The sequence below is a fragment of the Microcaecilia unicolor genome, chromosome 2 (genome assembly GCF_901765095.1).
Source record: "Microcaecilia unicolor chromosome 2, aMicUni1.1, whole genome shotgun sequence".
NCBI lineage: Eukaryota > Metazoa > Chordata > Amphibia > Gymnophiona > Siphonopidae > Microcaecilia > Microcaecilia unicolor.
In genome coordinates, this window is record NC_044032.1 from 273,218,209 (window position 1) to 273,236,555 (window position 18,347).

General features: G+C 40.2%; 1 protein-coding gene across 3 annotated transcripts in view; it reads right to left on the reverse strand.

The window, feature by feature from the left end:
* Window positions 1-18,347, reverse strand: part of LOC115463549 (RNA exonuclease 1 homolog) — a 307,692-nt gene that overhangs the window by 119,366 nt on the left and 169,979 nt on the right. For all 3 annotated transcript variants that reach the window (XM_030194179.1, XM_030194180.1, XM_030194178.1), the window contains exon 11: window positions 1,249-1,322. In XM_030194179.1, the coding sequence (XP_030050039.1) occupies window positions 1,249-1,322 (74 nt within the window). The remainder of the gene's footprint in view (window positions 1-1,248; window positions 1,323-18,347) is intronic.

Consider the following 18,347-nt stretch of genomic DNA (forward strand, 5'->3'; position numbering starts at 1 on the left):
TCTACACCAGGAAGGAAGCCCAGAGGGGAAAAGTGCTAATGGTAATTGGTGGCAGTGTGAACAGAAAAAGCTTCAGTGAAGTAGACTCCATTAACTCAAAAAAGGTGGCTTCTTGAGAGGTCCCACAGCCCCCAATAGCCCTTTATCAAGGTTTGCTTACATTGCCCATTGGGCTACAAAACACAAGACTGTTTACAATAAACCAAGAAGTGATAGGATATTGTGAATTGGGATAAAAAGGGATTTTTGATGGAGGCAATCCAAGGAATGGGGGGGGGGGGGGCGGAAATTTCAGCAAATGGGTGGGGAAGCTACACAAGAAGCTTGAAGCTAGAACAGTAAATGGGAGATACTTGGAACTAAGTTAGAGAGGGGGAATAAGGCTAGCTGGCAGTGAGCCTCAAAAGGTGGTTTTAGAGTCTTTTGCCATCATGTGCCCTTGGTCTTAAACCAAATCTCACTGCTCTGCACCCTTTGCTTGTAAGCAAATATGGCACTGGTACCTGGGCTCAGTTACTGAACAGTAGGTCTTACACACAAGCAGTACTTACCCTAAAAGGACAAGCACAAAATATGTGGGAGCCTTCTCCACTGGTTGAGACTGAACTGACTGAGCTGTTGTCACAGGATAAATGTGAAGGCAATAGTTTTCAATTTTTTTTTAAACACTTGAATGCACTACCTGATCTCACACAGGTCCAGCAGTCCAGAAGCCCTCAAACAGGGCTTCCTTGTCCTGACTCTTTTAAGCACTGCAAACTAAGGAATTTTTCCTATAACAACCCCAAAACTAGGATATCCCTAGTAGGGAATAGGAAAAATCAGCCCTAAGGGATTGTTGCTTGGAAGTTCCTAAGTATCTCAATCCTCTGGCCTCCGATCTAATGCAGTAAACAAAGTTGATCTAGATGTCAGCGACATGTGCTGGAGAGAGAGAAATACTGACTAGATCTTCAGCTACATCTTAAAGGCTGGGGGAATAACCCTTATATTGGAACTGCTCTGTAAGGATAAGAAAACAAAAGAAGCACGTGTGTTATTCAAACATGAGCAAGGAGGCTGGCCTAAAACCCAGAAAATGAGGAATTTGCGATTGTTCTGAGATATGCTTCATTTTTCTTTTTCAAACCAGAGGTTATATTTGTTTTAAATTTAAATCTTTTACAGGAAAAAAGGTAAAAATATGGACAACAAGCAAAAATCAGTGTACTTTTTATTCAAGACAGCAAAAAATATGTACCAATTTACCTTTGCAACCTGGCATCCAGATGTCCCTACTACTGCTTCACAACAGCTATAGCGAGTTTCCACACCACCAGGTACTGTAATTAAAAAAAAATAAATTACAGAGAATTCCATACTTATAAAGATTTGCCATTAAAAGTGCATCTCCAATATCCTGTGTGGTATATATAGCTTTTTTTTTCTTCACACACTTTTCTTCAACAGATTAACGATTTTTCAATTATGTTGGGTATGTCCGATTCGTACCCAAAAGCCTTGTGCTAAACAGCAACGATCAGATAAGCATCCAGTGTAGTTCTCCTATGTCAGTTCCAATGGTAGGGTTAAAAAAGGAACATAAGCTTGGAAAATGACTGTTGGTGGAATTCTGCACAAATGTAATGTAGAACTGTGCACAGAATTATTCATATGCAGAATTGGTATTGCCATGCAGAACTCTGTGCAAGGGAAAGGAGACAGCAGTGATATAGGTAGCCTTTTGAGGGAAGGTGGCAGCAACTTCAAATACCAGCCTGCACAGGCCTAAGTGGAAGCTTCAGTTAGCCAGTACTGCTGCATGAGTGGTTTGCATAAGGGGGGCAGAATGAAGCGGCTCAACTGTGTAGGCTTGAGAATAGATGACTGCAGCTCCGTGTGCTGACTCACATGAGTTATGAGTGAAGACTGCAATGAAGATGCTTCTCTGTGGAGTGGAACGTAACAGCAAGAATGAGCAGGTAGGGGAGACAAGATTTGAGTTTTGCTGGAAAAACTGAGGAGAGAGAGGGGAAAAAAGTGCTTTCCTGGGGGGGGGGAGGGGGGAAGAGAAGAGAGTTGAGGAAAACAAGAGCTGGAAAAGGAAGTTTGAGTCTGGGGGAGGAGACAACAGCCAGGTAGGGTCAGATACAAGCAAATAGGGAGAAAGTGACGTTATACGAATAGATGGCTGCTTAAGCCATGAGCTCCAGGGTTCACTGATGGCAGGAGCCATAATTACTGCTTCATAATTTGCTATAATGACAGTCAGAGAGAGTTGTGAAAGCAATATTACTTTGGCAATCAGATGCCCACCAGTCAACGCAGCCCAGGAGCTAGAAAAGCAACAACTTCAGCTCTCTTGCCGAGAGTGCACTTGCAAAGTAAGATGGCCAAGGGTGGCGTGTCGGAGCAGAGTCCCAAGGCATCGTCTGACTCTGAAGTGGTTGCTTTCATTTGGAGATGAAAAATTGGTTTCAGGAGCTCAAGTCGGACCTCACAACTGTGAGGTTGGAGCTGCAAGAATCTTTGGATGTTTTAAGAAAAGGTGTCAGTTAAATAGGGTGGCGAGTGTAAGAGAAAAAGGAGCTCCTGGAGTCACATGGGGAGGTGATGGAGCGGTTGCAATCCCGCATGGCAAAGCTGGAAGAATTACAAGAAGCATCTGCTCTTAAGCTGGAGGATCTGGAAAACAGATCGCAGCACTGCAATTTACGCCTTCGAGGCATGCCAGACACAGTGGTGGATAGTCAAATAAGAGAGACCATGGGCCTTACCTTAGCAAAGGCCTTGCAGTCAGCAGATGCGCCTACCCAGGTTCCTCCTCCCATGTTGGACAGAGCACAGTGGCTGATGGGGACTTGTGTGGGCAACCGACCATAAGACAGTGGTTTGTTTTCACAAGTATGAAGATAAAGGGAGAACCTTTTGTGCGATTCGACAGACATGAGCATCAGTTTCCTGGGAAGATACGGAGATGGAAATTTATCCGGATATTGCACCAGCGCCTTTGGCTCATCGGCAGGCGTATAGAGAGTGGACTCAGTTGCTACGAGAGCACCAAATACGCTATAGATGGTTCTTTCCAATTGGTATTTCTTTCACTTATGGAGGTAAGACTTATTCAGCCACATCAATTACAGCAGTGAAGGACAATCTGGTATCTGCAGGTCTGCTAACTCGGGAGAATTCCACTGCCTCAACATCTGCTACTTCACCATGCAAGTCTCCCGGGAAGCAGGAATGGCGTTGAGTGGCAAAAGCTGGGAAATCTTCATGATTTGAACTTTAAGATGTGGTCTAAGTGATCTCATATTAGTTGTACTATAGTTATACTATAGAATTATTGTATAATTTATGTTTTTGATAATGTGCTTTGAATGTTCTCTTGCTTTCGGTGGGTCCTGGAGTTCAGGGTCAGTTCTTCCTCTCTGTTGGGCCCTATATCTGGATAGTGGGGCTAGGAAAAGGTTAGCTTATTCCTCTGGATACACTGGGTTGAGATTGGGAAGAGTGGTGAGTATGTTTGTGTGAGAGGATCATGGATTCTTGGTGTGAAGGGAGTTTAATTTGAGTGATGTGGGTGGACTGGTGCATCTACACATAAACGGTTCCTATTGGATCTCTACATTTGCTTACATATAATGTTAGGGGACTGAATTCCCCTCAAAAATGGAAATTATTTTTTAAGGCGGCGGAAAGGGCAAATATAGATATTTGTTTTGTGCAGGAGACACACTTTCTGCCCTGTAAAACAGCTTTGATGATGCATCCTAAGTTCCCTGAGGCCTTTCAAACCCCAAATAAGTTGCGTAAAAAAAAAACAATGGAGTGGGAATTTTGATACACAAGAGTATCTGGGTGAAGCTTTATGATGTGTTGAGAGATCATGAAAGCTGTTTTTTATTTGTAAAGGCAGAAATGAATGGGACGCTCTATACTTGGTGAATATTTATGCGGCCAACACTGGCCAAGGAGAGTTTTTTATCAGTCTTTGATGCCCAGATTATCTTTCCAAGAGGATATTCTAGATATAGGAGCGGATTTCAACCTGACATGTCATCCTTTGATAGATAACTCCTCCAGTAAAATTCAGTATGCTAAACGAGATCGTTATCAGTCGTTGATGACCAGATTATCTTTCCAAGAGGATATTCTAGTTATAGGAGCGGATTTCAACCTGACATGTCATCCTTTGATGGATAACTCCTCCAGTAAAATTCAGTATGCTAAACGAGATCGTATCATGTTGAGGAGTTTTACAGCTCGTTTGGGTTTGGAGGATGTTTGGCGACTATATCATCCGAAGAGTGATTACTCTTTTTACTCTGCCTTGAATGATTCCTATACTCATGTAGATTTGTGGCTGAAGGAGTGCAGTCATTGCTCATTGGTACCTAAAGTAACCATTGCACAGTGGGTGTAGTCTGATCACGCTCCAGTATCGCTGGTGTTAGACCACCCGTGGGTGCAGCATGGTATGAAGTTTTGGCAGCACAATGACAAGTTGCTGACAGACGCTCAACTTTTTGCACATTTGGAAACGGAGTTTCAGAAATATTTTTTGAGAAACACAGGAATAGTAGGGCCTTATGTCTCTGGGAGAGTTTCAAGACTTTTGCTCGTGGTCTCTGTATATCGAAACAGGCTTTTTGCAATAGAATGAGAAGTCAGTGTCGCTTACAATTTTATCAGCGTTTGGGAGTCCTAGAGCGAGCTTATAGGGCGCAGTCATACCAAAGCGCTATTTGGCAGCAAGTCAGTCAGTGTCGAAGAGAGTTGGATTTAGCTACTTCTCTTCAGCAGCTTTGGCAGGAATATTTTGAAGAGGGCAATAATGTGGGCCATCTATTGTCGGCTAAAATTCAGAAGCAGCAAGTTCGAAATGTGATAATGCAGGTGAAAACCCCAGATGGTGATGAAATGCAGGGTGAGGACGCCATAGGACAGGAATTTGTCTGGTACTATGAAAAATTGTACGTCGCAGATCAAGGGGTGTTAGACACTATGGTGCAGAGTTATCTAGATGGAATTACACTACTTAACTTGTTGCCTAGTGCAAATTCTCGGCTTTCAGCCCAAATTTCTATAGAGGAAGTGGAGGAGGCAATAGCCCACCTCCTGACATATAAAGAACAAATACTGCAAAAAAAATTGACAATCTATATTTATTGTCTAAGTTGACTGCTTTGAAATATGATCGGATGGGACATTTTCATGCTATATAGAAATCATATTGTCAGTGGAGAGGTTTTTCTTGAGGACTACTGCAATAAATATATTATGTCTTCTTGAGAGGAGTAAAGCTAGGGGGTAGGGTGGGCGATGTTGAGGGTGATGCTGTTTGATGACGGTTTTCCTGTTATATTACTGTAATATTTGTTGATATAGTCACATTGTCTTGTTTTTTCTTTCAATTTTGAATAAAGAACGTTAGACTTAAAAAAAAAAAAAAAAAAAAGATACAAGCAAATGGGGAAGAAGAGAAGGTGGACCAAAAGTTGGAGAATTGGAAGGGAGGAAAAATTGGGTGGGGTAGACCCACGGGAGAGCATGAAGTGAAGTGGAGAGCAAGCTGTGGGGTATGACCTTGAGCAGAAGGGAAGAGATTACACCTTTGAGGGGCTAAAGCCAAAGTGGGAAAATAGCAGGGGAAGATTGAGCCAGAAATCATGCTAGGGTAGGTTTGCCTAAATACATAAAATTATGACTTTCATTAAAACTTTTCTGTAATGTGTTACTACTCAAAAATATTGTTTAAATAAAACGTCACAGAAGTGTTGAGCATTTTAAACATTCAGCACTCATTTTATGTACAGAATTCCTATAGAAGTAGGAAATATAGCTATAGCATACATGTCTGTCATGACAGCGGATAAACAGCAAATATACTGGGCGCATTCCAGAACATGTTTTGCTAAACAAAAGCAGCATATAGTACCAAGAACACAGAATGAAGTCATTCTGCCAGAGTCAATAGTTGATGGGTTGGGAAAAGGGATGAGGGGACGCCATCATGGGATGATATAATAGATAAGACATGGGAAACAACGGAAAGATTATATGGAGAGGAAGGGGAAATATGACATGCATGCTAAGGAGCCAAAGAGTAGAAAAGCAGCAAATTACTCACTCTTGAAACAGAGATGAAGATTAGGAACTTGAGGAAGGGCCTGCTGTCAAAAATTGAGAACTCCTGTAGTAGGGGTGAACATTTAGTACACTATTAATTCAATTAATTTTTAAAAATCCTGACTGATTAAATTTTTTAAAATCCTGATCAAACATTTTAACTCCCCTTGTCCAGCATTGCTTTCTCTTCCCTGCCTATCCTATTCCACCTTGGCATAACATAGCAGAGGGAAGGCATTGGCATCAGTTGCAAATAGCATGTTGAATTTGCTGCTGGAGACCCTATGAAGAGCCAGATAAATGTTAAAAACATTTAAAAAAAAAAATAAAAATTGAAAGCATGTGCAAAATAATTTGCCACACTGAGAATTTGTTCAAAAGGATGTTTAGGTCAATATTAAAAAATTGAAATAGTATGTGCCCAAAATGCATGCCGTGATTAAGTGCAATCGAAAGATTAAAATTTTAAATCATTGCCCACCCCTACTAAAAAGTATAATCTAACACATGCTGAAAATATTAGACTAATGAAGATTGGAAGAAATATCCCATTAGAAGGCCAAAACCTATGTAACCTGTGTGTGTGGTGGTAGAGGGGTGATGTTCCTTAACCTACACAGAATAAGGAAAGGAGCTGATCACTGTCATTAAGCTATCATATCCATCTTTTTTTTTTTTTTTTTTTTTTTACAAATATAGGTTTGTTCATGCACTACAAATGATGCTAGTTGAGCTATCACTCAACAATGGTGAAGAGGAGCCACATATAGGCAGCTTAAATTAGTGAATGGAATTCAATAAACTTTCCAAAGAACTGAATTTGTTCTCTATTATAGCAAGCAGCAGATTATAATAAAGAAAATCAATGCATGAAAGCGTCTCTCTCTAGTGTCTTCTATAAGTACTGGTATCAGCATGTTGATGAGGTACACTGAAGTTAAAGTATAACTACTGTATGTGTTTGTAATTGTTGTGCATATGTTACTGTTAAGTCTCTTATAAGACAAAACTTTTAACCCCTTTTATCCACAGTAGAATTTATATAGCATTAGCTGAGACCTGCTTGAAACCAAAACTCACCCCAGTCTCCTGGCACCATCTCTCTCTCTCTCCACCTCAAAACTTCCCTCCTTGTCTACAGCACTCAGTTTCTCTGAATACCCCCAGTCACTGTTCCCATCCTTGAGTGTCACTCAGTGATGAGGTTTATTTCAGGACCTTAGCCACCATAACCCAGTCTGAGTCCATGAGTCTGAGAAAACTGAAGTAGTGTGAGAGAGTGTATGTAATGAAGTATGAAGTGTGGTAGATAAATATGAGAAGAAGGTGAGCGGGTATGTGGTGAAAGACTGTGCAAGTGTCTCACCACATACTCGCACATTGCTTTCCATAAACTGCTCAAGGTATGCTGTCTCTCTAGTCTCTCCCCCTACCTCCCCTGCCACCTTGACACAGGAACTCTGGGTACTCTGTGCCTCCTTCCCACCTCAGGTCCCTACCTGATCTATTCATACTATGGTTTTGAAGACCTAGGATTTGAGTGCAGGAGCAGCCACCATCTCTCCCCACCCCCCCCAACAGAGATTTACAAGATTTTGGTTCAGGTCTAATTCTTCCTAAACTGGATTATTGTAATCTTACGTTAGATTACTTGTTCTAAATGACTTATCCACTGTTTACAATTTTTTTTGTTACATTTGTACCCCGCGCTTTCCCACTCATGGCAGGCTCAATGCGGCTTACATATACAGGTACTTATTTGTGCCTGAAGTGGGAATCGAACTCAGTTCCCCAGGACCAGAGTCCACCACCCTAACCATTAGGCCACTCCTCCACTCTTGGTTCAGGATTCTACTGTTAGATTGATTTTTGGATTATCTCGATTTGAATCGCATCAATCTTATTACTCCAAACTTCATTGGTTACCTGTTACTCAGAGAATTAGTTTAAATTAGGTATTGCTACCTTCACAAAAAAAAGCAACACTGGGCCTTCAAGACTGAGACAACAGGAGTATTTTATTGATAAATGACCTGACACGAGCCGTGTTTCAGCGTTAAATAACATCTGCCTCAGGGGTCAAACAACAAAACATATATAAATATATAGTTCATGTTAAGAAATAAGTAAATAATAAAAAAAAATAATATATTAAGAAAACATTCATAAAATGAATTATAAAACAGATTAGATAAAACAATGATAAAAATCAATCATAAGAGGGTGTAAAGCATAATAAAAGACATAAGAAAGCATCACTGTAAATAATATACTATGACATATCTAAAATATCAGAGCAGCTTTCTCCGGACAATTAGTAATAGAGAAAACACACACACACACATATATGTGTGTGTGTATATATATATATATATATATATATATATATATATATATATATAAATCATATTTTAGAAAGACATATCCATATTAAGAAATATATATATGTGTACGTAAATATACATTTAGAAAGTATATCAGAAGGGGGTGGAGTCAAGATGGCAGCTTGTGCTTGAGGTGCTGCGGGTCGAGTTTGCTGCTCTCTTAGATTTTTACGTCGAGAGTTTTTCCTAATGCCGCATACCAAGAGAAAGGGGACGGTAAAGGGCTTACCGCGGCCAGCCCTTGTTCCCACCCCTACTCAACAAACCCTCCTGCAATTCCTTTCGAGCACCCCAGCTGGAACCGGTGAGATGGACCCTGCGACTGGAGCGACCGGAGGAGCAGCGTCTCCATTAGGGGTTGAAACATCTTTGTCCTCACCGGAACTTAATCCACCGCTTTACCCTGCAAATCTTCGGGCCGGCGATAAGGACTCAACGGAATCGGAAGTCGGTAACCGGAGGGCCTCAGACTGCGGTGCCGTGCCCCAGGAAGCAGAGGACATGAACTTGGAGCTCGCTGCTCCCCAAGCGGTAACTTTGCAAACTATCTGGGCAGCTATTCAAAATTTAATTGAAACTGTTACTAAAACAGCTCAAGATACAGCGTCAATTGTTAACAAAATAGACCTTTTGACCCAAGCTCTTGAGTCTGCTAAACAAGAATCGTTAGCCCAAAATTCACAAACGCAAACAGAAATTACCTCTCTTAAAAAGGTTACAGAAGCACTGATAGTTGATAAAATAAAGATGGCTTCAAAGTTGGAACAAATAGAGAACTATAATAGACGTTTAAACTTGAGGATACTAAATTTTCCCATTGCTATTGGAACTTCACCATTGGATTTCTTTAAAAAATACCTCTTTGAAGTTTTGGCATACCCGCAATCAGCTAAACCACCGATTAATAAAATATATTACCTTCCTGAAATTAAACAATCCAAGGTGAATCCAATAGAGAATCCTCAAATTCCAGAATTGAACCTTCAGGATATCTCGGCTCTGTTGGAGGAATCTATGTCGGAAGTTTTAAATCGAAGGACCCTTTTGATATCTTTTGTATTTGAGCAAGATTTAAATGCGTTGTTGAAACTTTACTTTAAAAATTCTCAAAAACTATTTTGTGGTCAAAAGATATGGATTTTTCCGGATGTGGCAAGAACCACACAGGACCGTAGGAAAATTTTCCTTGCTTATAGAGAATAAGTTAAATCTATGGGAGCTAATTTTCTGTTGGCATATCCTTGTAAATGTTGCATAAAATTTTTGGGAAATAAATATGTTTTCTATGAGCCAGAACAGCTTAAAATGTTTATAGAAAGTAAAAAACTGTCTAGATAGTCGGTGTAAAGTAATTAAGATATGGGAGAGTAATTCTGGGTTTTAGGGCCAGGCCATATGCCTTCTTTTTCTTAATATTTTCTTTTTGAAATACCTGATTTGATCTTCTCATCTACTTTCTCCACCCCCTTACAAATAGTGGTGGTCTAAGGAAGCATTAAAAAAAATTTTTTTTTTTTGGTTTCTTACAAAAATTTTTTCTTTGTTTAGAATACATAGACTATATACCAATAATTTAGACAATTTTCAATTATATGATTCAAAATCCAATCTATGTAATCCATGCTGTGTTGCAATTTATAAGTTTGTCTTGTAAATGTGAAGAAATTAATAAAGAATAAAAAAAAAAAGTATATCAAAACGTATTCAATAATAAACATTCATGTATATAGAATTCATATATATACAAAATATAAAAAGATAGAGATGATAGTCATAGTAAATGTGTTTTGGAAGTGTGTCCATAGCACTCACAACAGATCAGAACACGTTATATTCATATGGTTTTTGAATGTGTCATTTTAAAGCATAATGACAACAGATTCTACAATACATTGAATAGTCATTCAAGGGCAGTTGAGTTCATGATATTGTAATAAAATGTGTTCACATTTACTTAAGAAGCAGTTAATGCTATTTACAGAATTCATACATAGCTTTCTCCATATTTATGTGAGACGAGACTTGTATATTTAGTAAACTGTTTCAATGTGTTTATGAACTCATAAAGCAATAAGCCTTGATGGATTTTATGTGATATTAATTATTTACTCATAATGAAAGTAATTGATAAATGTCAATGAATTTGTAACCAAAGTTCTTACCGAGGATCGATTGTAAATAGTGTTAAATTTGTGTCTATCCAATGCCTAGCATAAAAAACAAAGCAAAAGAGTCACTATATTCAGCCTTTAGTTTAAAGAGTGATTAATTTCTCCACGAGGCCTGTATATTCATTTAACTATTGTTTCAATATGTTTATAAAATCATAAAGCAATAAGCTTTGATGATAGTTTTTGTATGTGATGTTGACTATTATTGACTCAATGAAAGCATTTGATAAAAACTATTCTTGACTCATAATAAAAGCATTTGATAGAAAATAATGTTATAATGAATTTGTAGCCAAAGTTCTTACCAAGGTTCGGTTGTAAAAAATGTTAAACTTGTGTCTATCCAATGCCTATCATAAAAAACGGAACAGAAATTAAACATAAAAAAAGATACATAGTCACAATATTAAACCTTTAGTTCAAAGTGAATCATTTTTCCATGAAACTGAATGCATCTGTAAAGTCAAGCCAACATACAGAAAATTATGTGGACGAGTGTATAAATGCTATGTAAGCTTCAATAGTTAAAACTCTAAGGTTTCGGAGCATAATATGAATTCATTATATGCTCACTAAAATTGTGAAGCATAGATACGATATGGATGGATTCTGTACTTACCTCCAAAAGAGGGGATGGAAAAAATCTCTTTAAACCAAATGAGGCTGTCAGAACTGACAGCTGCAATATAGGAAAAACTCCTGTGTTAGCCTCGTCTTATTGCAAAATCAAAATGTAAAAACGGCATTGTCGCCTACTACGTGGCTTAAACAATAGAAAGGTGCCAAAAACAAAAACGGACATGATGCTAACGTTGACGTCCTGATGCTGTGACGTATAAACGCAGCATAAACATCAACAAAAACTTTATTTATCTAATCAATACACAAAGTGTTTGTATGAATTATCATTACATTTATTAATTTGTTGTGTTTTGTTATTGTGTATTTATACAGGTCCTATATGCATGAGTCTAATTTTTTGTGAAAACATATTGATAAAGATGAAAAAAATGAAAAAAAAAAACGAAAAAACCCCACACAAAATGGACACTTACTGTTTCAAAAGTGTTTGTTTAGTCAGTGAATATAAATAACATGTATTGGATGTGAGGAGGTTCTCTCTGGTAATAATAATTATCACGATATATGTCCACAAATGAGAAAATACAATGCAATATATTTATGAACATAATTGAAATGATAAAAAGTCTTAAAAATATATTTTCTTAGTTCACATATTAAAATCAACAAAGTGTTCCCTATTAAAAACTGATTACTCCTTAATGAAAATCAAAAAGTTAAAAATCATTAAAAAAGGGGGAAGAAAGAAAAACTTAAGGAAAAACAGTCCGATCCAATTCTGCATTTAATCCTGATGGGTAAATAGTATTGAGCTCAAAGATTGCCCTCTGTTCATGTTGTAGTAAAGTCTGATCTAAATTTCCACCTCTCCAATGTTTGGAGAAAGCTTTAAATACACAGAATCTTAAATCTCCAAAGTTGTGTGATTGTTCAATGCAATGCTTCACCGGGGGGGCTGAAACATCCCCTCGTCTAATACTACTCTAAGTTCAATCATCCTGGTTTTTATTTTGCGAATGGTTTTGCCTATGTAAATTAATTTGCAGGTGCATATAATAAGATATACCACACCTTCTGTGTTGCAATTGGAGGAGTGGTTTAACAGATAAAGATTTCATAGTGCGAGGATGTATAAAGGTAGTGATGGACATAGATGATGCACAGACTGAGCAAGATCCGCAAGGTTTGTGTCCAGTTGGAACTTGAAGGGGTGGTTTTAGGGGTGCTAGTGCTGAAGGCGCGATGATTTCTTTGATATTCCTATTTCTAGTGTGAGCAACTGTAAGCTGTTTATTTTTGAAGCAGTCATGATTTTCTAAAATGTGCCAATGTTTTCTCATTACTTTTTGTGTTTCTGATGAAAGATTTGAGAATTTGAGACTGCACACACTGTCTGTTTTTTTTTTTTATTTCCTTCTAAAAGCTCATCTCTGTTTGCAATTCTTGCCTTAAGTCCTTTTCTAACACTTTGGATAGCCTCTGTTTAAAAACCTTGTTGCCATGGGTAGTGCCTGGTTTTCAAACTCCGTGTAATTACTACAGAGTCTCACTACAGAGTCTTCTAAGACTGAGGAATTGGGAGTACGGTAAATTCTGTTTTAGGCTTCTATTGTGAAAACTTTGAAAATGCAGAAAATTATTTTTATCCGTTGGTTTTCTGTATATTGTCATAGAAAAAATGTATGTATTCTTACTTATAAGAATATCCAAGAAAGGAATTTAATTTGTTTCATAATGCATGGAAAATTTTCGATGTTGATTAAGACTATTTAGCCAGGAGTAAAATTCATTGAGCCTAGTGATGCTTCCTTTCCATAGTACTAGAACGTCATCGATATATCTCTTCCATAATTTCAATTCTTCCTTAAATGGATGGTCTTCTAGATACTCATACTCAAAGAAAGCCACAAAGTATTGCAAGGTCAGGGGCCATACCTGCTCCCATAGCTGTGCCTCTGATTTGTTTGTAAAATGTCCCTTGAAAACAGAAAAACCTTTCTTGTAGAGCTATCGAAGCCAGCTGGATTATGAAAGCCATAGGCACCCTGGTGTTGTTCTCTCTATCATTCAGCACATCCGTAATGATATCTAAAACTGGTTGATGTGGAATATTAGTATAAAGTGACACTAGATCAAAAGTGACCAAAATAATGTCACTAAGGTCTCCATTGTATTCTTCTAATAAATTGATGACATGAGATGAATCACGAATGTAAGATTTTACGAGCGGTATAAAGAGATCTTTAGTAAAAGAAAACAGTTTAGCAATATTTTCGGTATATAAATATGAAGGATTCCCGGTAAGTTGAATTCCCAAGTAAAAGACGTCTTAGTTCTCTTTAAAGGGGCAATTTAACCGTTTCCACTCCTCTACCATATGAATAGTAAGGACTTCGGACTTGTCTAAATTAAGGCGAAAGCCAGCAAAATATCCGAATTCCGCAAAAATCTCAAGGCCTGCAAAGATGTTCTAGGTTCACATAAAAGCCCTAATAGGTCTTCAGCAATTGTTGATATCTTAAACTGCTCTGGGCCAAGCTGGACACCCTTCACATCCCTGCCCTTCAGGAAGACTGATTGTATCTGGAGTAGGTTCCATCCTTGAGCCCCTCTCTGTTTTCGAAGATATGTTTCTCAGACCATTTACGAGATGGGAGGGTCTTCAGTTATCTTTGTCGGCCCGTGTCACGTCTGTGGCCGTGACCACCCTCAGCCTTACCTTCTTTCTGGGGGTCAGCAGCTCTGCTGGCTTCTGTCTGTGTTTGTCTTGTCTCTAGTCTCTGTGCTGATTGCTTCACTAGACCTCACCTGTGTGGGCTATGCCTCTCTAGGGAGCCAGCATCTAAGATGGCTGCCACCGGCTCTGTGCCAGCTTCCAAGATGGCTCCTGCTTGTCTTTCCTGTGGGCTCACTTCCTGTGTGTGTCAAGCCTCTCTTTGGGGTCAGTGTACTTCCTGCTTCTGTCCTACTGCTGGTGACTCATCAGTGACAGCCTTCATACGGAAGTGCTGTGCTTGCAGTCAGGGCCTTTGCATAAGTGTTATGCTCTTAAGCCAGGTCAGGTTAGTAAGTGTCTGCTGCACTACTGCTTAGCCTCTCTCTGGGTTCCAGCCCAGTTTCTGTGTCTGTGTCTCTGTTGTCCTTCCGTGGGGGGTATTCCCTGCCTCTGTCTGTGGACTGCGGGTCCTTCCTGGCTTACCCTGTGTTGGGGTGAAGCCTCTGTTCCTGGCTTACCCTGGGTTGGGGTGAAGCCTTTGTCCGGGTTTGTTCTCTGTCTGTATGCGAAGCCTCAGCCTTTGTGGGTTCCCCAGTCAGTGTGTGGAACGGCTGTGGCTTCAGACCCTTGGCCTGTTCTTCCTGGTTACTCTGTTTGCTGTGCTGCCTGCCCAAGACCCTTGGCCTGTTATTCCTGGTTTGCTCTCTTTACCCTGAACCCTGCCTTGCCTAGCCTGTGTGCCTACCCTGCTTGTATATCCTGAGGGTATATCCTGAATCCTGTATCTGTCTGGTTAGTGTGTTTTCCTGGGTGATTATTCCTGTATCCTGTCTCCTCCTAGCTAGAGGGTTTACCCTGTGGGTATTCCCGGACCCCCGTTTAATCTAGTGTGTTGCTGCCCTAGTCCTTGCTCCTGCTAGCTTCTGTATGCCTTATGTTTCTTGGTCTGTCTTCTGGGTCTTGCTAGTGGCTGTGCAGCAGCACACTGTCTGAGTCTAGTTCCGTGCCCTGTCGCCCTCGTGTATCCCAGACCCAGGGTGGGTCCTCTGGATCTTCAGTTCCTGCCTTATCCTGCAAGTGCTGCCGGCCGCCTGCACTTCGGAGCTCAGCTCCGGAGAAACGGTGGCTAGGTGCAGGTGAAGCTGTTCCTGTCTCATCTGTTCTAGTTGCCTGCCTTGTACTACTCCAGTCCAGAGTTCCAGTACTGCTCTTCTGTGTTTCCAGTCCCGAGGTGGTCTTGCCTGCCGCTGCCGCTCCTCAGCAGTGGCCCAAGGGCTCACGAACTCCAGTCCTGCCTCGAGGACCTGACAGAATGCCAAGGCCCTCGAGAACGCAACAGCCCGCATCTCTAGTATGATAGTCTTTCCTAAATGGTTATATTTTTTGCAGACCCTACCATTATATTTAACTAAGGGGGACTTAAGGGTCCTTTCTGGTTTGATTTCACGATTCTCATTGGGAAGGAAATGTCCGCAGATTCGCCTTCAGAACCTGGTGGGCAATTGGAACGGGGGGGGGGGGGGGGGGGCTCGGTATTATAGATTTTAAACTTTATAATATGGCATGCTTGTAGCACCATCTGGGAGGCTGGCTTTTTCGAATGGATTATTATACTCCAGTACCCATGGAAGCTGCTTTATGCCATCCATTGCACTTACACTATGTCTTGCAAGCTCCACCTTCACTGTTGCCATCTCATCTCCGCACAAGTGTCTTGGTTCAGCTAGTGTCTCTGTGGAGAGAGTGGGCAAAACTTTGGTCTTTTGATCTACAATGTAGTACATTTTTGTCTATTCAAGGATATGGGGACTTCCCACAAGGTTCAGATTTGCGTCTGTCCCTTTGGGTAGATAGAGGTTTGGATTCCATATATCACTTTCTGGAGCCAAATGGTTTATTCAAGACCTTGGAGTAGCTCTCTCTTCGCACTTTGGACTGGGCAGACAGATTTGCTTATAAACAGTTGTCCCACTATGTAACAGCGCTTCCCAAGGCCTCACGGGGTGCATTTGATCACTAGGTTTTGTGCACTCTTTGAGATGGCATCCAATGATTCTACAAGCTCATTGTTCCATAAGAGACAATTGGAATATTGTCCCAGGAGAGATCTCACTACTTTTGCTCAATGCTGGTCAGATAACTTACAAACATTGGTTACTTCACGAGATTTACTACGTTGTCTGCGTAATATTCCCAGATGGACATGCAGTACAGGTCTTAGAGAATGCCAGGCTAGAGTGATCTATAGGGCTTATACTTCACAGTCGCGGTTGTACCAGATGGGTGGAGTAGACTCTCCTCAATGTAATAAATGTGGCCATTCTTCTAGTAATTTTTATCATGCCATTTGGGATTGCCCAGAGTTTTTTTGGATGTTGGTGGTTTGCTACTTGGGAAGCATTTTGAGACAGACGGTGTGTCAGCTGCCTGAAGGAATTCTTTTGGGTGGGGTTGTGCCGTTGGGGGCTGGGACTGTCCACCAAAACTTTTTCATTCACAGGGCATGCTTGGTGGGTAAGAAATGTGTACTTGTTAATTGGATCAAACAACCCCCTCCTATTGGCAGTGGCGCAATAGACTTCATGCTTTGCTCATGTTGGAACTTAGGGATTTCCATCTTAACTGTAAGACACAAAGTCAATTCTACTTAACTTGGGAACATTATATCTATAGTTTAATGCACATAGCACAAAGCCACATCTTAATCAACTTGGAGCTTTATCTGGCCCTTACTAAGGATCAGTCTTCGGTTGCGGCGAGAGGGATGGATTATTCGTTTTGCACCCTATGGGAATTTGGAGTTTTGTTTATGGAGCGGGGTGGTGGGGTAGGGTGAGGGTTCAGTTCAGGTGGGTACTGGGGGTTCTGGAGGTCTACATTTATCGTAGGGGGTATAAGAGTCAAAGCTCCCTACATGGGTTAAATCTTACTTGGTCGTCACAAATTGGAAGCATCGATTGTAATCTATAGATGATACCTTATCGTGTGTTTAGTACCACTATTTATTTCAATAAAAAGTTTTTTCATAAAAGATGTGGATAAAGGTGAGCCAGTTGATATTGTGTATCTGGATTTTCAAAAGGCGTTTGACAACGTACCTCATGAAAGACTCCAGAAGAAATTGGAGAGTCATGGGATACGAGGTAGTGTCCTATTGTGGATTAAAAACTGGTTAAAGGATAGAAAACAGAGAGTAGGGTTAAATGGTCAGTATTCTCAATGGAGAAGGGTAGATAGTGGGGTTCCTCAGGGGTCTGTGTGGGATCGCTGCTTTTTAACATATTTATAAATGACCTAGAGATGGGAGTAAGTAGTGAGGTAATTAAATTTGCTGATGACACAAAGTTGTTAAATCGCAAGAAGATTGTGAAAAATTGCAAGAGGACCTTACAAGACTAGGAGACTGGGCTTCTAAATGGCAGATGATGTCTAATGTGAGCAAGTGCAAAGTGATGCATGTGGGAAAGAGGAACCTGAAATATAGCTACATAATGCAAGGTTCCACGTTAGGCGTCACAGACCAAAAAAGGGATGTCGGCGTCGTTCTTGATGACACGTTGAAATCCTCTGCTTAGTGTACTGCGGTGGCTCAAAAAGCAAATAGAATGTTAGGTATTATTAGGAAAGGAATGGAAAACAAAAGTGAGGATGGGGTTTTTGTGGAAGCATGTTTACATTTAGTTCATGAGAACTGCCATATTGTATCTGACCAAATGTTTGTGAGTCACTTATGAAGGGTGTCACACAGTTAACAGGTATGCCCTGACTGGAAAAAAGGTTGAGAACCAGTCGTATAAGCTAAAACAAATATTTTTCCAACCCGAGCATATCCCTGAGGGGAATTCAGGGATTTGAACCTGCAGACTGACTGGCAAGCTCTTTTTTCACCTAACTGCATATGCACAAAAAAAAAAAAAAAAAAGAAAGAAAAGAAGAAAAAACACCTAACAAAAGAATCCCACAAGTAGCAATAGCTGAGGAAAGGGTCAGGGTAAAAGAATGAATACAGGGTGTGCAACAAACCCTTCAGTTTTACAAAAAAAAAAAATTAATTAATTCACCTCTCACTTACAGACTGGTGCCAAAGTCATCCTGACACACCTGTTAGCACTATAAAACCTACAGCTAAAATCATAGGCCTTTCCAGAAGAACCCAAAATGGGAAAGAAGTAGAAAGATATAGTAAATGGAAGAAATGATAAAGGAGCTACAGACTTCCCACCAGCAGCTTCTAGTCAGCGTTTCTGTAAATCAGGCCACTGCTAAGAGACAGAGAGAGAGAGAGAGACAAGACAGAGAGAGAGAGAGACAGATCCATCATGAAAAGGTATAAAATATTTTAACACACTGGATTTGGTGTCTGGCTTTTGGACTATACCAGTT